Here is a 24,323-nt window from a genome sequence, read left to right as displayed (position 1 = left end):
GGGAGATGGCCTCGCTGCAGCACACCCAGAGCCGTGCCCGTCCCTGCCACCCCGGACCGCCTCGCCCCACTACCTTGCAGCAAGCTCTGGAGGTTGAGCTGAGCCTCCTGGTGCAGCTGCTCCATGCCCGGCGGGCGGCCGGCAGCCAGGAAGACGTTCACGGGCTGCTGCCATGACAGCTTGGTGTGGGCGGCTTTCTTGCTCTCAAGGTCCAGGTTAGAGGTGGCTGCGAGCAGGAGGGAGCAGAATGAGAGGGAGGCAGGCGGCCAGCTTTCCCGCGAGTGCTGCTGCGGGTTCGGGGCTGATGCTGAGCCAGCACAGTGTGCTCATCCTGCCTGCCTGTCCCTCCAGGAACACAGGGACGGGGATGTGTCTGTGTCACGCCCCAGCAAAGCCACCCCCGCAGGCTGCAGGAGCAGAGCCCATCGCCACCGCTGCTGCTGCTGCAGGCACCGGACACGCTCCTGTGGGCGGACGGAGACAGCCAAGCCGGGAGCAGGGTGAAATTGGGGAAGGAAGAAATCACCCTGTCACCCCGGCTGATTGCACAGCTGCTCTTGGGTGCAGGAAAGGCAGCGCACAGCGGTGAAGCAACCTCCTTGCTGCAGAAGAGCAGAAATTGCAGCCTAAAAGGAGGGTGCAAATGGACACGGCACCTTTTCGTCACGCTCACTTCATCCACCAGCTCCAGAAGAGGGGACGCATTGCCCAGCATAACTCACATTTAGCAGGGAAGGGTGGCGAGCCAGCAGAGGATGAGGGCTTTCTGATGGCACCGGGGTCCAGGCAGGCTCTGTGTGCACACCCATTCCTATTTCCTGCGTGGCAAACACTTCCCCTCGCCCCTGCACCGCGGGTGCCTGTCCCCAGCGAGCGCGTCAGCGCCTCCGGCCGCAGCACCCGCTTCGTGCCAGACCCCACCCAAGCAGGCAGAGGAAGCAAACGGGGTGGGTTTGGTGAAAGGGGACTGCACCGCAACGGGTCGTGGCTGCCCAGCACCTCCCTGCACCGGCATGCTGCTGGTGCCCCCTCTTCCCACACTACTTGAGCCTGCCGTGGCCACCTGGGCCACTGCGGCCCCAGCCCGCCGTGCCCCGAGCATCGCCCGTGCTGCCCACCCTGCCCCCAGCTCCAGCAGAGCCGAGCGGCACAGCCTGCACAACACCCAGCATCCAAAAGCAACGTGCCTGGTCCCTAGCCTAGTTACTTTTATAATTTGTGTTACCATAACGACGTGCCTTAACACAAGCCCTTTTTTTTTTTTCCTTTCCTTTAAATAATTTGACTTGTTTCCATATCAACCAAGAGGTGTCGGGGCGTGCGCGTGTAAATCACACCAAGGCTTCGTCGGCTGCAAAAGCCCCGTCCCAGAGGGCGCGCACAGGGCAGTGCTGTGCCCAGAGCAGCCCAGCAGCCGGGGATGAAATTTCCCCTGCTGCGGGTGAGTGCAGCCCCATTTTTTTGAGCAGGAGCACGGCTTCTCCTCCTCTTGCCTCCTAGCTTGGTGCCCAGAGACACAATGCTCGGGCAGGACGGAGGTCTGGGCAGAGGTGACGGACGGCACAAGGAGCACAGGCCATGCACGGAGCAGGCTCTGGGCATCCTGCTTCCCCCCTACCCCGCAGACCCCGCAGCCGCTACGCAGGAAATGAGGGACGCCCCAAACCACAGTCCCCCCCTCCCTCCTCTTCCCTCCTGCCCCGAGCAGGGGACCTTACCTCCACCCCGGCACCCTCGGCACCCCCAGGCGCCCACCCCGCCGGCTGCAACCCGGCGGGCAAACGGCAGCACCGAAACTCGGGGCCGCCCTTGAGCAAAGCGGAAGCATGCCTGGGCAGCCGGCGGGGCGGCCCTGCAGCCGTCCCCCAGGGCAGGGCTCCAGCACCGTGACACCCTGCCTGCGCCAGAAAGCCGCCCCCCCCCTCCGGCCACCCCAGCACCCTGTGGTGCCATGAGGGGCTGCGCTGTGCGCACACGGCTCAGGGCTGCGTGCAGGAGCCAGTGTAATGCCCTGGCGCTTCGGCGTTTGCTCCCCGGGTGCAGGTGCTCAGAGGGTTTTTTTTTTGGGTGGGGGGGGGCATCACGCGGTGGCTCTGCAACGTGGCGCGTGGAGCCGGCAGCGTGGCCCTGCTGTGCTCCCAAGGGCCTGGCTGTTTTTGGAAGGGAGAGCACAGCCGGGCTCCTGGCTCCATCCCGCATCCCCCAGCACTTCTGACACAAGCCTCACCGGCGGGGGGTCACCTCGCAGGAGCCAGGATGTCTCCCGGGGGATCGTCCTGCTCACAGACAGCTCTGCCCCTCGCCCCAGGGCCGGGCAGTGTCTGCATGCAGGGCTAAGCAGTGGCTCCGCGACCTTGGTGACAGTTTGCAGAGTGTGAGTGAGTGTTCAGGCTTGGGCGAGGGTGGTGCCTGTGGTGGCATCAGGTCCAGGACTCAAGCTAAGGGGATTTTGCTCCTGCTTTAGGACCAGAGTGAAGCTCGAGCCAAGGTCTGGCCCCTCCTAGGACTGCCAGCTGCAGAGCACAGCCTATGTGCTCACCCCGCGCATCTCCTGAGCCACCCCCGCTCCACGCCAGCACCCACATTTACCTACTGCCCAGGCATCCCGAATCCACAGCGAGATATTCGACAGAGCCATCAGGAGCTGTCTGATTCAGGCCGAAGCTATCGTAAGATGACGTCTCCTGCCGGAAACCACACGGCCAAACTTTTCCTTCTCAAGCGCGCCCCAGGCCAGCGGGCAGCACCGGCAGCGCAGCCCGTGCCGCCCGGCTCCTCGCTGCCGCCGCGGAGGTACCGCGGGAGCGATGCGACGGCAGCGGCAGGCGGTGCACCATCAGCAGGGCAGCCATGGCAACGGGCATCGGCACAGCGGCATGCCAGCTGCCGCCAGCCCGAGCGCGCCGGAGGATGAAGGCTGCGAACTTCGAGGCCGCGATCGATCCCGACCAGCAACCCAAATGCCGCCGGCTGGAACCGGCGCGCCGCAGCACCGGCGACGTTATGGCACCGGCTTCGAGCGAGCGCCCCGACCTGCTGCCGGCACGGCGAGCGCTCTCTCCCGGCGCGTGTGGCCCGATGACAGTCCCCGTGGTCCGGAGCCAAAGCGCACACTGCTCTGCGACGAGCGGAGAGGAAGAGAAAATAGCAAACAGCAGGAGCTGGCAGCCGCCGCGGAAAGCGCCTCCTGTCCCAAGCTCACCCCATGCTGAACTCGGAGCCACCGGTCCAGCTGCCCCGCTGAGACACGGAGCGGCATCCGTGTGTGCCGCAGCCCCAGGCGTGGACGGCCGCCCAGGCCCAAACGATGTCCCCAGATTGAGAGCAACGTCCCGCTGAGAACCCCACGCCCGGTGCTAGGAGAGGGCGACGAGTGCCAGGCAGACCTTGCCACAGGCGCTTGCTGCGCGCGGGATGGAGCGTGCCCGAGACACGAAACATCCACGCAGATGTTTTGCCAGCTGCTGGCTGAGGCCAGGGCTCCAGGCTCCTGAGCTGGGTGCCCGTGCCGGGACCCCAGCACACTATGTCAGCCCCTCCTGTGGCACTGCACGGCACCTGGTGGGGCTGTGACATTAAATAATCACACCAGCCTGCTACAGCAAATTTGCCTGAGGCTCCAGGCTCTTCTTATTCTCCCCGTTTCACATGCAATCAGCTGATTTTTGTACTGACAGGAGATAACAGCACTGCAGAAGCTGTTGGAAGGGGTGGGTGGGTTTGGCAGCTGTGAGGGTCACTCAGCTCACAGAAGGAAGGTTGGATTGCAGGAGAGGTTTCTGTGAAAAGCACCAGCAGCCAAACAGTTAACGCCACCGTCCGTCAGTAGGGCTCAGAGTTAACACCACGCTAGGGCAGTCCGCCTGCCCAGCCCTGTGGTGAGATCAGACAAAACAGATAAAAGCCCTGTTTCTCCAGCTGGATCCCAAGCGGTCCATGCCTTGTGTGGGGCGAGGGCGGAGGGGACACGTGTGCTCCCCATGCGTGGTGCCAGCCGGACGCCGGTGGCCCCGCTGGGGTCCTCCTGCCAGCTCGGTCCCCGGCTCAGTGTCTGTGGGGGCACGCAGGGCCACCGTGCCGCTTTGGGAGCAGTCACCACAGCAACCAGCGCGCTGTCACTCGTGCAGTGACAGCGGGGACGTTGGGAACGGTGGCAGGGAAGCGAGCGAGCCCGCAACACTGCTGGTTTTTGTGGCTGCCTGTGAGCGGGAGCCAGCCAGGTGCGTGGCTCCGGAGGCAGGGAGCCCGGCCACCCGGTCCTGCGGCCGCCCCGCGCCGTGCCCGTGGCTCTCCCGGGGAGGCTGCGGTCCCGCGCTGGGAGCGGGCGCTTCCAGGAAAGCGCCGTTTCCCCTGTGCCCTGCTGGTTTTGCACTCCGCGGGGCCAGGACAATGCGAGGAAGTTGCCTGAGAGGGGAACGTGGCCAGGCCCCGGGACAAAGGGGCCCGAGATGTGAAATCAGCCGCAGCAGGAGCAACAGCGAGGGCGGCGAGGCTCCTGGCCGCTGCACCCTCAGCGTGGCCCCGCAGCCCGTGCCGGGGGGGATCTGCACCGCTGTGGCTTCGTCAGAGCGAGGACAGCCCAGATGGGCTGGGGAGCAGTAGGGAGGGCTTAAAAGAGAAGGGGACACATCGCAACCAAGGCCACGCTGGGATAGCGGGGACAACATCTGCAGCATTGGGCAGCACTGACCCCATCCATGCCTATCGGACGGCCTCTGAAGACGAGAGCCTCCACGTCCCTGTTCCCCGACTGGGCACCCCAAATCCCTGCAAGCACTGCTGCCCTCCTGCCTTACCTTCCCGGTGCCACGGTGCGAGGAGCCACTCCACCTTGGCCATGGCTGCAGCCGGCGCTCGGGACTCCGTGCAGCAAAAAAACACGGCGAGAAATGAGCTGCCTCCGCCTTCCCTGCCTCCGGCCCCGTCCCCAGCCCGGAGGGAAAGGAAACGACCAGGAACTGGCTGTTTGAGTCAGCGCCAGCAGCCCATTGTCACAGCCCCGTCCCCTCTTCCTTCCCATGTCACAGCTTTCTGAATTCACTCGACTTTCACCCTGGGTGCTGCAGGAGCCCCCCAGGGCTTCCCCTTGGCTTGCCTCCTGCCGAACGCCACAAGCGGAGACTCCACAGGGACCACTTTCCAAGCACCCCAAGGATTTGTAAAGCGGAGCCTGATTTTCCAGGAGGACTGAGGCCCCTGGGAGCCAGGATTGCAGCAGAGATGGGAATGTAGCTCCAAGCACTGGCTTGACTTGGGACGGGCTTGATTTTTGAGACTGGGGCAGCGTGGGGAACATGTGCCTTGCACTCAGTGATGCTTCAGGCCCAAAGGATGGGATGCTTCGAAGGCAGCAGATGCCAGCAGAGTTAATTTCCCCCAAGCGCTTGCAACCCAGGCAGCACTTGCACATGGCTCTGATAGATGGGGGAGACAAGCAGACCTGCTCCGACACGCACCAGCAACGGCCACGGACAACGCGGCAGCAGATTCCCCCGGTGCCCCTCCACCAGCCCCTATACGATGTGTGTCAGAACAACTCCTGAGCATCTGCTGCTGATGGTTTCCCGAAAACACAGTGACCTGAGAGCCCCCACCCAATCGCTGGCAATAGGGGAATATCAAAGATGTTTTTCGGCCAAGCGGGAGCTTGGACTCCCAGGAACCCAGGCACAGCTTTGCCAGCTCTGGTAGGAGAAGCACAATCAGCTCTGGTCCCCTGCGAGCTGTGAGCACCAGCTGGGGCAGGAGACAGGGGCAGGGTGCAGGCCAGCATCCCAAACCCCCAGGCCCATCCAAACCCCATGGCCTGGCCACTACCCACATCCCAAGCCAAGAGGGCACCGACACTGTGTCAGGCAGCCCACCATCCTTCAGCATCCCACAGCGCCCAAGCGCACAGCAGCCCCTCCTGACCTAAAGCTCTCTTTTGCCCTATTTCAGTCCTCTGCGCCACCCGCTACAACAGCAGCTGCAAAATTATACAGAGACAGGCTGTACTTCCACCCCCTCTGCCCGCTCATTATTAAGCTGTGACAGTCACTTGGGCTGTGACAATCACTCCACGTTTTTGTGCGGCTCCCAAGCGATTTGCCGGAGGTCCCTCCCAGGGCTGCCAAGTTCCCCGCTGCTCCCCGCGCTGCCACCTCCCCGCTCTCGAGCCCGCAGGAGCGCGCAGGGCAGCGGATCACGGCTGGCCCTGGGGCCCAGAGCCCTGCCAGACCTCAGCGTCCCAGCTTTTCTGGCATTTCCAGGCGCTGGGCTGGGTCGCAGAGGGAAGCCGAGCTTCCCGGTGTCTGGAGAGGGTTGCTGAACTGCCTGGGCCGGCCAGGTGGGGACAAAGGAGTGACCAGACAGGTCCTGCTTGTTCGACCCAGCTTTTTCAGAGGGCAGCTGTGCTCGGTCGCCCCATGCTCCCCCCCCCAAACTCCCACTGCAGATTTGCTGGGCTTTCTGCCTGACAGCTCGTGGTGAGAGACCCCTCAGAGACACCCGCTGCCTTCGCGGCTGGTGGGAGGTGGGGGCTGGGGGTGCTGGGGGCTGCGCGGGGCCGGGCTCCCCGCCTCAGCAGGGCCCAGCTCTAGGGCCAGCGCACGCAGGCCTCTGCAACAGAGATGGCTCCTCACGAGCTGGGGCCGGCTCCACGAAGACGGGGGCTGGCTCCGTGCGGTTTGGGGCAGCCTTCTTGCACCTGGGTGCTGGTTCCATTCAATTCGGGGCTGGCTTCTTGCAACCCGGTACTTGCTCCCACCAACTCAGGGCTCGCTCGTTGCAACCTAGGGCTTGCTCCTTGCAATTTGGGGCTCACTCCCTGCAACCTAGGGCTTGCTCCTTGCAATTTGGGGCTCGCCCCTGCAACCTAGGGCTTGCTCCTTGCATTTTGGGGCTCGCTCCCTGCAACCTAGGGCTTGCTCCTTGCATTTTGGGGCTCGCTCCCTGCAACCTAGGGCTTGCTCCTTGCAATTTGGGGCTCGCTCCCTGCAACCTAGGGTTTGCTCCTTGCAATTTGGGGCTCGCTCCCTGCAACCTAGGGCTTGCTCCTTGCAATTTGGGGCTCGCTCCCCGCAACCTAGGGTTTGCTCCTTGCAACCTGGGGCTCGCTCCCCGCAATTCGGAGCGTGCTCCTGGCAACGTGAGGCTCGCTCCCTGCAATCTGGGGCTTGGCTCCCTGCGTGCCAGAGCTGGCTCCCCACAGCCTGGGGCTCCCCCTCCCGCAGCTCGCCCCCCCTCCACCCGGCGGCACCCGTGCCACGCACCGGGGGCCGGTGCGGAGCGGGGCGGCGGGGTCGGGGCCCCGCGGCAGCCCCACTGCTTGCCGTCCCCGGCAGCGAGGCGCAGCTCAGCTGGAGGTGACCTCACCCGCGTCCTCCAAGCGACCCGCAGGGACCAGGAGGCCGCGGCCAAGGGCGAGCCGCCCCCTCCCCTGCTGCCGCCGCTGCCGCCGGCTCCGTCCCAGCCCGCGGCGGGGGGCACCGGCACCAGGCACCGGGGGGAGCGAAGGGGGGGGGCGCGCGGGGAGCGGGTCCGGTGCCGCCCCGTCCCGTCCCGTGCCGTGCCGTGCCGTGCCGTGCCGCCCCGTGCCGTGCCGTGCCGTGCCGGCCCCCGGTACCTGTTGCTGAGCGCATCCTGCCCCGCCGCTGGCTGCGCGGCGCCTTCCGCTGCGCGTTGCCCATCCTCCGGCGCTGCTCGCCCGGCCCAGGTGGTCACAGCTCCGCCGCCCCCGGGCCGCTCCCCGCCGCCTCCATGCCTCCCCCGCCGAGCCGAACCGAGCCGAGCCGAACCGAACCGAGCCGGGCCGGGCCGGGCCGAGCCGGGCCGGGCCGGGCCGCACCGAGCGCCCGCCGCATCGGCGCGGCGGCCGCCGGCCCGCCCGCCCCCTCGGAGCCCGCCCGCCGCGGCGGGGCCGCGGAGCGCGATCGCGCCCAATGGCGGCGGCTGCGGGGGGCGGCCGGGGGCGGCGGCGGGGTGCGGGGGGGGGACACGGGCACGGCTGCCGGGGGGAGCGGGGAGGAGGCGGCCCGGAGTGCGGGGATGGGGGTCCCGGGCTCGGCGGGAGGCACAGCCCGGTGAGGGGGGCACCCCTTGGCGGACAGGGTGCCCGGGGGGGCTGCGGGGGTGGCACCGCTCCCCGGGCCCTCCAGGCCGGCCGCCGCCGAGGCAGCTCTCCGTGGCCGGCCCCGAGGGGAGCCGGAGCCCTGCGGCGGTGCCGAGGGAGCAGGGAGGCTGCGGGTGGGCTCTCGGGGACGCTGCCCCATCGGGGAAAGCCCACGCGAGGTGCCGTGCATCGCAGGGGCCATGGGTGGTGGGGACCCGGGCCTGTGGGTGATGGGGTGTCTGTCTGACAGCGACCCTGGGAGGTGTGCTGGGGGAAGCAGGGAGCGCCCAGCGACCCGAACGCTGCGCTGGGACCCGGCTGGCAAAGGGCCCTTACACCCAGAGGCTGGGGGTGCTCGGCGCCTGCTCAGCCGACCCGCTCCATCCTGGGCCGGGAGGGTTCGAGCATCCCTCACCCGCCGAAGCTCAGCATCTTGTGCAGCGACAGAAAGGACCAGAAAGCGCCGGGAGGTTGTTATGGCAACAGCCACAAATTGGATCAGTACTTGGCGCAAGGAGCGGCGGCGTGTGTGACTGATGCGGGAGCAGGTGGGTGTGACAGCTGCGGCGGTGCGGGGGCCCAGCTGTGCCACCCCCGGCTCGCGGGGACGAGCCCCCACCTCGCCCAGGAAAGCGAGGCACCAGGGCAAGCCCGGGCGGCTTGCAGAAACACCGTCCCAGCAGATATTTTCTCGGAGCCCCCTGCCCCAGCACGCGCCCTGTCCCAGGCGGCGGGGACCCCGCTCGTCCTCCCCCCCTGCGGGGATGCCCCACACCCATCTCCTCCTCCGCTGCCGCTGTCCGCTCCCACAGCAGCCCTCCGCTGGCGCAGAAAGCAGCTTCTTTGAAGCAGCCATAAACACTCGCTAAGTGGATGAGCTGATTATTTTCTGGCCAAGAGACCACGTTAAAAATAAATAAATAAATAAATAAATAAATAAATAAATAAAGTAACTAGCGACTCGGATGAGCTCATTGGAGAACAATGGTTCGGGGCCCGAGCCAAGGACAGGAGAACGGGACCGGGGCTGCGCAGCCCCATGCTGCTGAAAGCAGGCTGCGGCGTGCGTTGCGCCCAGTGCTGCCCAAGGCCAGGCGAAAGGGGTGCTGCGGGGTGCCCACCGAGCTGGAGGGTGCTGGCAGAGCTCGGGAAGCCGAGCCCTGAGCCTGCCCTCCCTGCGCCTCCCCATCGCCCCCGAAGGTGACCTCCAGAGTGGCCCCTGCGAGGCTGGCCTGGCTCTGGTACCGCTCTGCCTGCAGCTCCCAAAACGCCGGGCTGAGGCTGCCGTGCCACCTCGTGTCCCCTCTGGGTTCTGCATTCCTGGGATTCCTCCAGCGCAGCAGCACAAGTTTCCTTGCTCGGCAGCCCGGGAGCTGTACGAGTGTCCCCCGTGAGCTTCGCATACCCCAACAACACCACCAGCACAGGGCACGCTGTAAGGTCTCTGCTGCCCATGCAGGGGTCAGGCACGTGCAGACTGCCAAGGGGATGTGGGTACCCGAGCCCTGAGCACCCCACCAAGCTGCACCCCAATCCCTGGGCACCCAGAGCTCCTTCCAGCTTGGGAGCAGCAAATGCAAGCAAAAGCCACTGCACAGGACAACCAGCACAGACCCAGACAAGTGCCACATGCTGTAATATCCTCACCACGACGTATGAGCCCACTGCGGGGGACGTGGTGCCAGTGACGCTGCTGGGGCGCAGGGCATGGCACTGGCATGCTGTCCCCCACATGGCCACCGACCTTGGTCACAGCACCTCTACCTGCAGCCACCACATCGTGCCCAGCATGGGGGAACCCACGTTGAGCACCCATCCTGTGGCCGGGAATGTGGCAGTAAGGCAGGGGCACTCCGGGCACCTCCCATCCCGACGGGCACCCTGGGGATGCTCCCTGCCCCAGCCGGTGCCAGCAGCAAGGAGGAAGGCGAAGAGAAAAAGGAGGAAGAGAAAGAGGAGGAGGAGGCGGCGCCCAGCCCCAGGTCTGGGCACGGCTGTGGGGCACTGCCCAGGGCACAGAGGGCTCTGCATCCCTAACGGCCCCACGCCACGCACCCGCTGCGCTCCCTACCCTCGTCCCGCGGAGCTGCCAGCCCCCTCCCTGAAGCAGGACAGCGAGTCGGGTGGAGGAGGATGATAAAACTTCTACATACCCAGCTCGGCCTCCTCCTCTTTCTCTCCCCGCAGGGATGGGGGCCACGGGCTGCTCCGTGCCCCGCTGGCTGCCCTGTGCCCCCATGGCACCCTGGCACCCAGCGGGGTGGCTGCGCGGGGCGAGCTGGCCGCCGGCCGCCGCTCGAACTCGGCCGCTAACTCGCTCCAGGTTTGCTGGGAGAAAGGCTGCATGGAAATGCTTTCCCACCCCAGCCCAGGCCCTTCTTAAAGACATAGCTGCACTTCCCCGCCGCAGACGCATGCCACGGCGGAGCCATGGAGACGGCGCGGGGATGGAGCGTCCTGCTGGCCGGGGGAGCAGGGGATGGGGGCCACCAGGTTGGTGGGGCTGCGGGAGAGGAGATGCCCCCGGCCACCCCACCAGTGCCGTGCCAGCGTGTGTAGCTGCCGTGAGCAGAGCCAGCCTCTCCTCTCTGTTAATTAACGGGGTTCGGGCAGCGGGCTGGAGGGATTTGCTCCAGACTCCATCCTGCAGCTCCCCTGGGCTCTGTCATTTGCTCGGTGATGTCCCTTGCTCTGCCCTTTGGCCCCACCGCTTTGGGGCACATCCGTGGTGCCAGCTCTCCTGCCCAAGTAGGTCCCCTGCCTAGCGGGGTCCCCTGCATGGGCAGGAGACGATCCTGCCACCCTGACCTTACCTCCTGCTACCATTGCTTTGCCTATCCCACGGCTAAACAGAAACCTGGAGTCACCAAGCAATTTCCACCAGCACAAATCCCCCCACGACCTTTTGGCTGACTGCTTCCAGCCAAGCCCCTCTGCACAGGAGCCTCCAGACGAGCACCCTACAAGCAGGAAACCATAAGCCACTCTCATGCACACAGCTGGGTCGTCCACAGCCTGCCCTGGGGCCCAGCCGAGGCAGGGAACGAGGGTTTCACGTCTGAGCTGATGTGCCCAGCTGAACTGACCGCATGTGTGAAGCGTGCAGCATGAAGTAGACCTGCTGCTTCTAGACCAGAGCTGGAGAAAAGAAACAGCTCCTTGCCACCACCATGCCCGCTATCCTAAAGCCAGACGTCAGCTCTAACATGCACGGGCCACACGGAGCTCTGTCAGGCAGCTCTGCCAGGGCCCAATGCCAGTGGCACCAGGTACCTGGGGAGCACGGGTCTGCAGCTGCTGGCTGCAGGGGTGCCATGGGGTTTGGGGATGGGATGTGGCCATCCCCGTGAGGCTGCTGAGGCACAGGCGGGTAGCACAGAGCCAGCTGGCACCCAGCTGTCCCCATGTATTCACCTCTGGGAATGGGTGTAGGGGCTGTGCCAGGTGTGTCCCAATCCTGGTCAGCAGCAGGGAGCTGGGTCCTTGGGCGAGCAGCTCCTGCCTTTCAGCTCTTACGGCCTCGAGACCACCTCTGCTGTGCTCGGTAGCTGCTGCACACACCGCGTGGAGGCGGTCCTTCATGTTTGTGCAGCGTCTGGCACCTGCAAACGCCCCACGACAGCAGGCGCTGGAGGGATGAGCTGCTCCAGCCCAGCGGTGCGGGTGCTTGCAGCATCACCCCTTGGTCCAGCGCCTGGCGACGGTCCTGCGTGAGCGCTTTTACTTTCCTGAGTGTTACAGAGATCTCTGCAGCTGGAAAGCAGGTTGCCAAAGTGAGCTCCAACTCTTGTTTGCACATGAAAGTGAATGCATCCTTCAGACTGCTTAAGATGATGCAAGCCTCTTTGGAGACATAGTTGAAACTAATCCATGTTCCTGTGCAGCGTAACCACTGCCACATTCACAGCCAGTACGATGTTGTAAGCGCTTCCTGAAAGCAGCCACTCTGATATAGAAATACTACGGAGGCTAAAGGAGCCTCTACCTGCGACCTGGGGCAGAAGGGAGCATGAGCACCAAGGCTGTGCGACGTTGCAAGTGGATGGTAGCACCACCCCCTGCCTCCACGCACCGCCAGTGGGTGGTTTGGGTCCCCCTGCGAGGGAATTGCAGCCCCATTGCAAGCGGGCAGGGAGGCAGCGAGGTCCCAGCGACAACCTGGAGAAGACACCCCCAGTGCCAGCTCCCAGCTCATCCCCGGCACTGCCTCCACTCCTTCCCTGAGGAAACTGCAGCAGCGGTGTCTGCTCCTAAGCACCGCACCGCCTACGTTTTCGGAGAGCGGGTATCAGCCCCGTGCTATCAGCCGAGGCGGGTCTGGATGCGAGACGAGCGTTATTCGTTTATCCCCTCGCTCTCCCCGCTGCTCCCCGCAGACGGTTCCCGTTAAGAGGCAGGGTGCGGCTCCGCGCTCTGCTCCTCTGGCAGCCGAGCCCATCCCAGCCTTGCTCAGCCTCCTTCCTCCCACTTGCGCCAAGGCCACATTTGGGGGAGCTGCGCTCTCCCCTCTGGCGCTGAAATCACCGCTGGCTTAGGAAACAAACAGGCGGAGGAAACTTCTTGGAGGCTTGGGAGGCTTCTTGGAGCCACACCGGAGGAGGCTGAGGCCAGGATGAGCAGCTCCGGTTCCCAGGATGGGGACTTCTCCAGACCTTCGCCTCCTGCTTGGCATCGTGCGTACCCCATGGGGTCATGGCATCTCCTGCCCCTGCCCTGTGCATCTGCATGGTGGGAGCCCTGCACCACCCCCAGCACTTCCACGCGGGTGGCGGCTCTGCCTATCTACACCGCTTGCGTTGAGATGTGAGCTCAGAGGACGGCAAGCACTGTGTATTTGGGCAGGAGCAGTAAACAGCTCCTCCCGCCAGCACAGCTCAGGGTTCCTTCCAGAGAATCGTCCCCACAGCTCCTCAGGGACGATGGTTTAAATAGCTCTCGGCACCAGGCCCCATCCTCTTTGTCACCAAGAGTTATTTCGGGAGTGGCTGGGTCCCCAGGGGTGAGGGCTGAGCGGGGAGCATGAGCCCGTGCCCCCCAGCTGGCATCCAGGGGGCTGCGAGGGGCAGCGCTGGGACGGGCGCGCGCTCTCCCTGCTCTCACGTGATGGCTGATGAATAAGGGCAGAGGAATCCGACAGCCTTTGGCTGCTGTCTTGCAGTGGAAACAACCGCGCTGCCTTGTCAGATTAAGCACTCCCCTGGCCCTTTGCGGCGCGATTCCTTCATCCGGCAGCAAGGCGACTGCCCCAGCGCCTGCCTCTCCCGAGGAGGAAGGCAAGGCGGCTCCTGCTGCCTCTGCAGATGGACAAACTGCACGGGCACAGCGGGCACCCAAGCTGCCTGAGCGGGCAGGCGCTTTTTCGGCACACTTTAACCTGCCTGGGAGGAACCAAAGCCAGGGAGAGGATCCTGAGAAAATCCGGGATGCGCAAACTGGGGGGAGCATCCTCGGGAAGGGCAGAGCCAGAGCCTGGCCCTCTCCCCCAGCATCGCACGGCTGCAGTTTCTTCACTGGAGTTCGGCAATACCTGGAGCACTACCACTCACTGCCAAAGCCCAGAGACGTCTCTAATCACCAGCATGTGGTGTCAGCTCCGAGCCAGAGGACGTGACGAACCCAGCCCAGCCGAGGTGACAGCTAGCAGGTGCTGCAGCCCTGCCTGGGACTCGGTCCTGAGGTACGAGCCTTCTCTGCTGGACTGCAGGAAGGCTGCTCCAGGGCATGATTGGTGCTGCTGATTCACCGCCATGTCCCCAGGGACCAGACATTTTGGTTTGGTTCCGCTTTGAGAAGAGAAATGTGATTTTTCCCTTTGGATCCTCTTTAAGAAATGGAAAAATGGGAACCCCCTCCTACCCTCCAACAGCACGTTGTTAAGTGTTTGTTCCCCCCCAAGGGACCTGGCACGGCGCTGTGCCCCAGTGCAAAGCGCTCTCGTGCAGCCCTGGGCTGTCTCTGCTCTCCCCACAAGAACAGGGGGCCAGGAGCTTGTGGGGGTGTTCATGTCCTCCAGGCATGTGAACCGATCTCCCCAGCAGCAGACTAACATCGGAGTTCTTCGAAAAACAAACAGCAAGAGGAACAGCAGTCAGAAATTTGTTCCTGCACCCCTTGGGCTGCAGAGCAGCGGTGGCAGGTGGATGAGGAACGGGTGGTGCTGCCCTCGGGGTGGGGGGAAGGCAGCCCACCCGTGTCCCTGCGCCCCACCGAGCTGGGCTTGTGAAATCAAGCCAAACTTTCTTTTTTCTTTTTTTTTTTTTTTTTCTTGACACACCTCCAACCTCCAGCTAGTGCCATTTATGCACATCTGCATGCATGCATATTCATGCCTCTAATGAGGAGATGTGGCAGGAGAGGACTGCCCATCCCTGCTGTCCCCTGCCCGAATCCTGATGCCGCCATGGCTGCAATGTCCAGCCCGGTGGCACAAAGCTCCTGCGGCCAAAAGCGTTCCCAACCTACGGGCCAGGAGGGGACCATCTGGCCACCATCAGGGCCAGCTCCTCCTCCAGGGGACAGCGGTCCAGCACGTACGGTGACGGCACTAGCTCTGCCCTACTGCAGGTGTCAGCTTGGGTGACTGCGGTGTCTCCTTCTCCCCATATTCCTGTACCAGCCGAGGCAGGGGACAGCGGGAGCCTCTTCCTTCCCCTGATAACTTCTTTGCTCCACCAGCATTTGCAAGAGCAGCGCATCTCCCAGGCCAAGGCTGAGCGCTCGGCTTGCATCCGGGAAGCACGCGGCGAGGGTCTGGCAGTCATTTCCCATGGCTCCACGCAGACGGAGCAGCAAACGGCACTCGCGAGGGGGTTTGCAGAAAGCACAAGAGACACATACTTTGTCAAGGGCCTGAGAAATGCGCTGCGCTTCTGCGGAAAGCATGCTCCAACAACAACCCCCCCCCCCCCCCCCCACCCCGCAAAGCGTTTGAAAATAAACTTTTATAAACAAAGCCAAAACGAGCTTATTTTAAGCTCCTCTGAAACAGGCTGCCCGCTTATGACCCGGGGCGTGAGCCTGGTGCCAAACCGAAAGGCTCGAAAAGGGAAACGAGAAGCAGCTCGGGCGCAACCCGGCCCCGCTCGCTGCCAGGGGAGCGGGGCTGCGGGCAGGACGCCCCGGCTGCGGGCTGCCCCTTGCCTCCGGCCGCCCCGGAGCCCCCGGGGAAGCCGCTCCGCACCCAGCCGCGGCTCCACGGCGGCCGAGAGCGCAGCGACGGGGGGACGGTCGCCCGTCCCCGGAGCCAGGGGAGGCGAGGAGCGGGGCTGGCCGGAGCCGCTGGCCGGCGGCAGCCCCCGCCGGGAGGGGAACGCGCTTGGCCGGCAGCCCGGCAAACGCCCGCTGCGCGGCCCCGATGGGGCGGGGGTCCCGGGGGGGGGGCTCGGGGGGGGCTTACCTGGGTCTGCCCCGCGCAGCGGGCGGCCCCGCAGCAGCGCCTGCAGGCGGGAGGCCCGGCGGTGCAGCCGCCCGGTGCGGCGGCCCAGAGCCGCGACGTGGCCCTCGATGTCCCCGAGCAAGGCGAGCGAGTGGCCGCACAGGTCGGCGAGCTGCCGGAGCAGGGTGAGCGCCGCCAGGCTGCAGACGTCCCGCAGCTCGGCCAGCGGCACCGCCCGGCCCCGCCGAGCCACCACGCTCCGCTTGTAGAACGGCATGGCACGGCACGGACCGGCACGGCACGGACCGGCACGGCACGGCAAGGCACGGCACGGACCGGCACGGCACGGACCGGCACGGCACGGACCGGCACGGCAAGGCACGGCACGGACAGACACGGCACGGCACGGACCGACACGGACCGGCACGGCACGGCCCGGCCCGGCATGGAGCGGCACGGCACGGCCCGGCTCGGCACGGCACTGCGCCCGCCGGCCCTTCAGCCCCGCTCCCCCGGCCGGCCCCGCGGCTGCGAGGGCTCTGGGCCGGCCGGTGGGAGGAGGAGGAGGAGGAGGAGGAGGAGGAAGAGGAGGGAGGGGCGGCCGCCGTCGGGGATGCTCGGGACCCCCACCCCCGTCGGTGTTTCCTGCCCCGGCCGGTGCGGCGGGGGGCCGCCAGCCTTCCCGCGGGTGCCCGGCCCGGCTTCTGTGGGATTTTGGGTGCGGGGGCTCCGGGAGGAGAGCGGGACCCCGGGGGAGGCAGCAGGGGAAGCACGTTAATCTTGCATTTTTCTGGCATTGCTCTCCCCGTGGATGTTCTTGGCCACCGGCAGCTGCTCTCCTCTGCTCGTCCCCCCTCTCCCCAGCGCACACTAAAGCAAATATTTGTGCTGGCCCCGGAGCAAAAATTCCCCTGGTTTAAACCGTCCGCAACCTGCCGTCCCTCTGGGGTCGCTCTGGGATGCAGCGGGGCTGGACTGGCTGCTGCGCTCCCAGCTCGCTGCAGGCCTTGGGCGCGGGGTGCTCCCGGGGCACCCGGCCTCTGGGAGCTCCGGTTACGGCAGGGCGACGGTGCTGAGCAGAGCTGGGGGGCTGCCTCCCCCCCACAGCTCAGCGAGAGCATCAGTGAGGGCAGCAAGGAGGGCAGGACCCCTGCCAGCGCTTGAGGAGCCTCTTGCCCTTTCCTGAAAAGGTTGATTTTACCATGTTTTTGCTGCTCTTTTCTTCACATCAATGTTTTTTCCTCTTCTGTAGGAAAAAAAAAATTGCACTGGCAGCATATTCCCTTGTCTGCATGGATATCCCCTTGAGGCGCCATGGCTCTGGAGCACAGTGCAAGGGTGGGTGGCCCCTAAAAGCGGAGAGTGCAGCAGCCATGCTGGGGGCACCCCCAGATCCCACTGGGTGCACCCAGCACCCTCCCTGCAGCCCCCATTGCCTGGGGAAGAAAAAAAATCGCAGCAAGCGTAAAGCACCGCGTCCCCCGCGTGCCCTTCCAGCATCCAACTATTTTCAGCACTGGGAATTTCCTGAGCCGGATGCTGTTTCTGTCTAAACGATGACCCTTGCTGCGCTCCTCTGTGCCTTTGCCTGGTCTCTGCTTGGGTTTGTGTTCCTGCACCCAAGCCCAGCCCCATGGGGCTGCTGCGCCCCGTGAAGGACACCCCGCTTCCCTTCCTTTGCTCCTTGTTTAGCTCCGTTGGGTGCCCCTGAGCTCTCCCGTAAGCTGCAGAGGGCAAATTCAACGCTGCAGTTGTGGGTTTTCACCTATTTCCCCCAGACAGATTTGCATACAGCAGTAAGGTTTTGTTGTGGTGCCTCTCTGCCAGCACTGTGCTGGTCCCTGCGTGTTTGCAAGTGGGGAAACTGAGGCACGGGGGTCACACCCTGGGTGAGGGTGATGTCAGTCTGATCCTCTTGGCCTGGTTGGTCCCTGACCGTGAATCATCTTCTGGGCAAGGAGAGCATCTGGAGCCCATCAGGATCCCTCGCACAGGTCGAGCCGGGAGGAACAGACTGTGCTGAGCTCTGCTCGGCTCCAAGCCTTCCCCAGCCCACCCTGGCCCTGGTGCTGACCTCTCGTACTGCCAGAAAAGGAAGAATACACACAGACATTGTGCCTATTTTCGTGGCTTTTCCAACAGAGAGCTGCTTGCTTCCAGATTTCCTTAGAGTAGCCTGGTTTAAGCTGTTCTCCATTCTAACAGCTACTGTCTGCACCAGGAAGTGGGTGCGGAGCGGGGACCCCCACCTAAATGTGAGCGGAGGGCACTGAGCACACGCAGCAATCTGTGGGTAATCAAGGGACTCCAGGAACCGGGGGATTCATGAAAACATCCCACTGTGCAAGACCCTCCGTAAAATAACAAAATCTGGCTGCTTAGCAATCTAAACGTTATTTTTATTTTATTTTTTAATTGTGTGTGTTTTCCTCTAATCTTCCATTAAATTTTTAGTGAGAAAACTAAAAGGACACTCTAAAAATGAAGTGAGCTGAATAATGGGGTCACCATGTTTTTAGGCTGATCATGACGCACAGAGTGGGGCTGGCCAGGGCCGGAGCAGCTGCAGGCATGCTTTGGAGCTTCTGGACAAACCCCCCAGGAGAAATCCCATGGGGAAGCAGCATGGGGCGAGTCGTGCGGTGGCTCCCATCCTGCTTTGGTCCATGCTCATGGTGCCCGAGCTGGTCCATGGGGGCTCTCAGCCATGCTGGGTTATTTGCTCTGTTTTTCACAGCTTGCATTCTGCAAATCCTGCTGCCTGCCCAGAGCAGTGGCTGGGGGTCCGTGGGGCACGGACCCCTCTGCGTGGGAGCCGCCGGGGCCACAGCTGGCTGCAGCGGACGTGCAGAACGCCGGCACATGGAGCAACGGGCTCGGCGTCCTGTGGGAAACATGTCACTTGGCTACTGGCCGGGAAGGAGCCTAGCCAGTTCTGCAAACACTGATTGCAACCAGATGCTGCCGGGGGTGCTCTCCCTGCCCCAGACGGCTCGCCCCGCAGGAAAGCCCACCCTCGCCCCGTGGACGCGATGCCACGGGGATGCTGCCAGCCCCTGCAGGGTTGGGGTTTCCTCTGCTCCCGCTCTTGCGAGCGGCTGCGCAACCGCCCAGCCCTGGCTTCCGCGGCAGGCTCTGCAGCTGGCGGCCAGCTGGACAATTTGGGGAGCCCGGCCCTGCCCTCGCCTCGATGGGAACCCTGAGGAGCACAGGCAGCGAGGGCCAGCCAGCCTCGTGCCTTCTCACCCAGCGTCTGGCCACACGAGCGGGGGATCCCAGCCGCCCTCGGCACCCCGCGGGGCTCCCAGTGGGCTCCCAGTGCCCACTGGAGGGTGCTCTCTGCCAAGCTTTGCTTCAGCTTTGCCTCACTGCTTCTGCTCCCTAGCACTAATTGGCAGAGCAGAGCCTCCGAGCACGTCTTCTACAACCATTTGGTGCCATTTCCTAACAAAATATGATGCAGATTAGCCCACGCACAGGATTCTTGGTCCTAATCGTTGTAGTAGCTCTTTTTAAATTATCCCAGGGACTGTCCCATGCTGTGAAGCCGGGCTTTTGCACTAGCTGAAACTTTTCTCTCTGGTGTGCTACAGTATTTGTTTGCTGAAGTAGCTATTCAGCTACAAAGGCTTCACCCAGTTCCCTGGCTTGATTAGGTTTCTCTGAGATGCTTACAGGCTTTTCTGGATTCAATTAACTCCCCTCTGTGTCATCGACAAACTGGGCTCTGTTTTCCAGCTCCTTCTTTCCAGATCGCTGTTGAAAACATTAACATATGCAGCGATGAGACCCGTTCATGAAAAATTGAAAATTAAGTCCCCTTGGTTGTCTATCGAAGACTTTTTTTTTTTTTCTTTCCCCCATAATGTCATTCTTCTCCTGCCCGCTTGTGCTGCACCTTGCAGGTACCCTGGCTGGTCCAAATGAGCCGTGCCTCCTGTTAGAAGTAGGAACACCACCGGGGACGTTTTGGAGAGACTGACGAATTTCCCTTCCTGGAGTCCGTGTCATCCCATCTGTGCTCTGTTAGTCTATTTTTAATCACAGCTTAAAAACATTTTCCAGGAACAAATGCGAAGCTTACTGGCCTGTGATCCCTCAGTCCCCTCGAGGCGGCTCAGGTCCAGGTACCCGACTCGCTGCCAGGCGGAGCGGGGGCTGCGCTGAAGGGCTGCGTATTTGTGGAAGCAGATCAGCAAAGTCTGCCCCCTCCCTCCGTCATGTTATCACACCTCATGGGGTCAGCGTGGGGCACCCGAGTGGTTTTCATGATCTAGGGGGGTGGTAATATTCTAACAGTAATCGTTATAATCGTTCAGCTCCTGGCAGCCGGCGCGTCGAGCCCTGTGCATGCCTCAGGCCCACACACCCCACCTCGGGGGAACTTACATGTTCCCTTCTGCGCTTTGGCCAGGCTTCCTCTCCGGTGCAGCCCTCGAGGGACCCGCATTTGCCCTTTCTTCCATCTGTGTTGATCTTTCACATTTCCAAAGCCTGGGAGGACACCATCACATCCCCATCGGCCCAGAGAGCCCGACACTGGGGCTGCTGGGCTGGCTCCTGGCCCCAGCTCCCGCAGAGCCCCATGGAGGAGCCATCCCGCGGCTGGAGCAGGGGAGGGGAGGCTCCCACCCCAGATTTCCTGCTGGGAAGGGCAACTTGGGATGCAGGGCTGCACTTCAGTGAAGAGGTAGCGCGGATTTAGTACGGGCAGCTTGCTGGGCAGCTCCAGATCTCCTTTGATGCTGAAGCCATCCTGGTGTGCAGCTGAGCCACCCCACGACCCTTGGTGGATGCAGGACACCAGCAACGCCAGGCTGCAAGAGGGTTCCATGGTGGGATCTCATGGGGGATTCCTCCCATGGAGGAGACGCTTCTGCCATGTGTGAAGTGTCACAGTGCTGGAGCACAGGGCTGTGCAGAGCTGGGCACCGTGGGACCCTCGGGCTCTGGGCAGGAAGGGGCTCTGCATCACTGGATGTCACCAGCCCCTGTGCAAAGGGACAGGAGCGCCCCAGTCTGTGCCCCAGAACTCCAGCAGCAATGCTCTAAACTCCGGCAGCACTAGTCCCGCTATGGGCTTGGTCTGTGGACTGGAGCACAAGCAAAGCCCTCACGGAGGACATCCTGGTGGTGGGACCCCAGCTCCTGCAGCTCCTGTGGTGGTAGCTGCCAGCAGCAGCTGAGGAAGTGCCGTCTGTTAGGGCAGCAAAACCCTGCAAACCCCAACAAGTGACATCGCAGCCTCCTGGGTGGCGGCCTCCCTGCAGAGGACAGCTGACAGTGAAGACTTGCAGGTCCTCAGTAGTGTTTCCTAGGGGTCCTCTTGTCCTGTTCCCAGCAGGAAGGGAATGTTTGTGTGGCTCCAGCAGGGATATGGGGAATTTCTCTCACCTGTCTTAACAAGGCGGCATAGGACTGCCCGTAAAAGTGAAAGTCATCCTGTGCAAAACGTAGTTGTGCCTGGGCAATGTCCCACCACTCGTGCAATCTTTCTTAGTATCAAACTATCAATTAAAAACTTTGCAGAACTCGACTATGTTTCTTTCCCTCTATTTTGCAGGATGCTGCTGTTTAATCTTCGGGGACACAGAACTCATTATTTAGTGTGCTGGCAATGATGAGTAAGTGCTTAAATAAACTAGCACAAAATAATAATTATCTGACAAAACCCACAGGCAAAATTCAATCTGCAGGGCAAAGGAACATGGCTCTTCTAATAGACACACCGCAGGTATTTGCGTCTGTTCAGAAATGATACTTTGAAGCTGCGTGAATACCTGTGATTTTTAAATGAGTCCCAGTACATGGGTCACTTGGGCAGAGCCGGTGTGGATGTATCTTGCTGCACACTCAGAATCACTTATCCTTTTCTTTTGCTGCACCAGGAGGCTCCAGGCATGCTGGCAGTCGTGGCATTTTCTGCAGTGATGTTCTCGTTTGCTCTCTGTTTCATCCTTAAGATAACGTACTCCCACAACTGAAAGGAGATTTACCTGTGCCAACAGATTTTGAAGATCTCTACCAGTTTAAAAGACGGGCTGGCAGTGGCGTGGCAGCAGCATGGAGGGGATGCGCAGCCTCAAGGGCCAGGAGAACCCGGGCAGATCCATTCCTGTGATCAGGGACAACATGCTGGTGAGCCCAGCTTGGGGCTCTCATGACCCAAGGACCAAAACAAGGGCTGTCACAGGGGTACTTATAGAGAGAATTCGATCCCAGGGTTAAATTATAACTAGCACCTAGTGGAGGCTTCAGCATCTACACCAGGTGCTACTGAAGCTCCCAAGAAGACAGCTGGGAGGGGGTTACATCATGGAGTGTGTTCTGCCTTTCGGTTTTGGTGCTCTCTGGTGTCTTTGCCTCTTCTGGAGTGGCACTGCCCGTGACACTTGGGATGTTTCTCCATGGGTGACACAGGAGCACATCTGAATATCACAACCCCACAGTCTCAACCTCAACCCTCACCCAGCCATAAGCCTAACAAATATCATGATAATTTACTCTCAACCTTTTTTTTTTTTTTTTTTTTTTCTCCTGAGCTCTGACTCAAAAGCCAACCCACGCTTTAAAATAACTTTGCTTCTGTTTTCCTAACCGCCTAAGTAAGCTGAAGGCAAACCATGGAACAGCTGCTGGCACTGACCTTCACCCTGTTCCCAGCATCCAGCTTTTAACCGAGCAGCCAGCACCCACCTGCAGCCTGCTCCTGGAGCTTAGCCCCATGTCCCCCTCCAACTTCTGCTCTGCTCTTGTTTGCCCTAGCACTGCTGGCACTTTCCTGGAGCAGGCTTTGGTAACAGAGTGTGTGAAATATCCTGCTCCAAATGCCCTGAGATTTTGCCAGTCCACAAAGATGGGCTGCAAAGCACCAGGGACAAGGGCGACCATTTGTCACAGGGCTGCGTTCTCCATGGAGGAGCACATTGTGCCTTTCAGACACAGGATCTGACCCATCCTTGCGGGGAGCACAATGTCACGAGGATGTGCCCTCACCTGCAGGACCACCACAGCCTCTTGACACGCGGGGGCCAAACACGCCAACAACTTTAGGCAATGCCAAGCAGAGAGACAGGGCCACATGCGTTAAAGCCCTCCCCATCTCAGCCAGGGTTTGGCAGGGCTCATCACACCACAGGCTGCCTCAGCAGCTCAGTCCCTTCCATTAGCATGCAGCGGCGAGAGGAGTGTCACGCCAGGTGATCCGTCACTGTCACTTCCGATTACAATAATAAATGTCTCCTGCTTCCTAATTTGCTGTCCTGGTCCTGCCAGCCACGGCTGCGCTCCCTGCACTTATTAAATGCACGGAGAACATTGTCATTACTGTCCGTGTCATTTGCTAAGTGTCTCTCAGCTAGTTAAATAAATGTTGGTTAGAACTTACCCACATAACAATGTGCTGCCTCGTGCTTGGGAAGCATGCTCTCCTCCTGCTTTTGCTGTCTGGCTCCTCTCCTGGAGTGTGTGGAGAGGCGAGGGTGGAGGTCGGTGTCTACACACGCACTTGGTGTCCTGTTCCCCAAATAAGTGCCATACCGGGAGGGCAGGAACCCAGCACAGGGCTCTGAAGTCTCCTCCAGCAGCCAGCCGCCACCCAAGTCTGGTGCTGAGCCCTACCCAAAGCACACCCCCTGGACTTCAGACCCATCTCAGAGGTGAAAGCTCCTCTTCCTGCTTCTGTCTCCCAGGCCCCTTAACTATCTTTCTAGTTTCCAAATCTTTTCCCTAGCAGCACGTCAGACAAGCTGTTCTGTCGCTAACATGTGTTGATAAGGTCACGTACGGCTGCTTGTGCTTTAGCTGTTTTACTCATGAACAGAAAACTCTGGGACCTGGGCCACGAGCTAGAGCCAAATCAATGAGAGCTGTTGTTGGCTTGCTTTTTCTGAAGAAGTGGGATCATGCGGAAAACAAGGATAGTGGAGAGCTCTTGCATCGGGGCACCCGGCGTTTGACTCCATGCCAGCAAGGCTTCCCATGGGAAATGTCTGAGCAAGACGCGAGAGGCCAAGGAGACGTGGGAGCTCTGCAATGGGAGGCATTCAATCTGCTCTGCTCGGAGGTTTGTATTTCTTTCATCTGCGTCAGAGTTTCGGCAGCAGCTGAGATTTCCCATAGAGGCAAGGAGCTGTGCTATAGCGAGTTGTGGGATGGGGAGCTTTGCGGAAGAAATGCGTGACAATGCATGGTGTTTGCTGATCATCCCTATGGTCACAGACACATAGAATCACAGAACAGCCCAGGCTGGAAGAGACCTCACAAGATCATAAGGTGGGGAAAGGGAGCCTCAATGGGAGGCACCCTGTACAATTGCATCTTGAAAGCCTCCAGCGATGGGGGCTCCACCACATTCCCGGGGAGGTTGTGCCAGTGATTGATCATTCTCACTGTAATTTTTTTTCCCCTGGGAGGAATGCACAGGTGGGAAACTGAGGCACATGTGGTGCCAAACCTCTTGTTACTGATGAGTTACTTGCTGCCACTGCAGAAAGCCAGCAACACATCAGGACTGCCGGTGGCAGTTCAACTAATGCCTCCTTCAGGAAGATGGGTGTTTTGATAATCTGTTGATCGAGTTTGTTGATTATTCCACAGTTCTGGATGGGCTTGAAAACGAGCTTCTTCATGGGTACACCTCACTGGCTGGAATAACCAATTTGGTATTCATTAATACATACCTTACATTTCATTCTTTCCCTCAGAGGGGGCTTTGACTTCGATCCAAAGCTGCTGAATTGTGGCCAGCAACCAGCAGGCAGCTTTCCTTCAAATCCTGGGCCAGCTGCAGTCCCATTGGGCAGACTTCAGGCCACGCAACACTCAACAGTAAACACAAAAACACAGCTTGAGACA

General features: G+C 61.7%; 1 protein-coding gene across 10 annotated transcripts in view; it reads right to left on the bottom strand.

Moving 5' to 3' along the window:
* Positions 1–22,989, bottom strand: part of NHSL2 (NHS like 2) — a 30,153-nt gene extending 7,164 nt beyond the window's left edge. For 3 of the 10 annotated variants that reach the window (XM_067005338.1, XM_067005339.1, XM_067005340.1), the window contains exons 1-3: positions 22,855–22,988; positions 19,857–21,582; positions 74–226 (exon numbers count right to left, since the gene is read on the bottom strand). In XM_067005338.1, the coding sequence (XP_066861439.1) occupies positions 74–226; positions 19,857–20,301 (598 nt within the window). In that variant the 5' untranslated portion in view covers positions 20,302–21,582; positions 22,855–22,988. Of the gene's footprint in view, positions 1–73; positions 227–1,718; positions 1,984–2,589; positions 4,777–4,796; positions 7,476–7,606; positions 7,797–10,245; positions 15,000–15,488; positions 16,031–19,856; positions 21,583–22,854 lie in introns of those variants that run through there. The other 7 variants (XM_067005347.1, XM_067005341.1, XM_013183763.3 and 4 more) reach the window with 7 other exon arrangements.
* Positions 22,990–24,323: the final 1,334 nt, after the last annotated feature.

This window comes from Anser cygnoides, chromosome 13, assembly GCF_040182565.1.
Source record: "Anser cygnoides isolate HZ-2024a breed goose chromosome 13, Taihu_goose_T2T_genome, whole genome shotgun sequence".
Lineage (NCBI taxonomy): Eukaryota > Metazoa > Chordata > Aves > Anseriformes > Anatidae > Anser > Anser cygnoides.
This window is presented reverse-complemented; position numbering and strand designations above follow the sequence as displayed.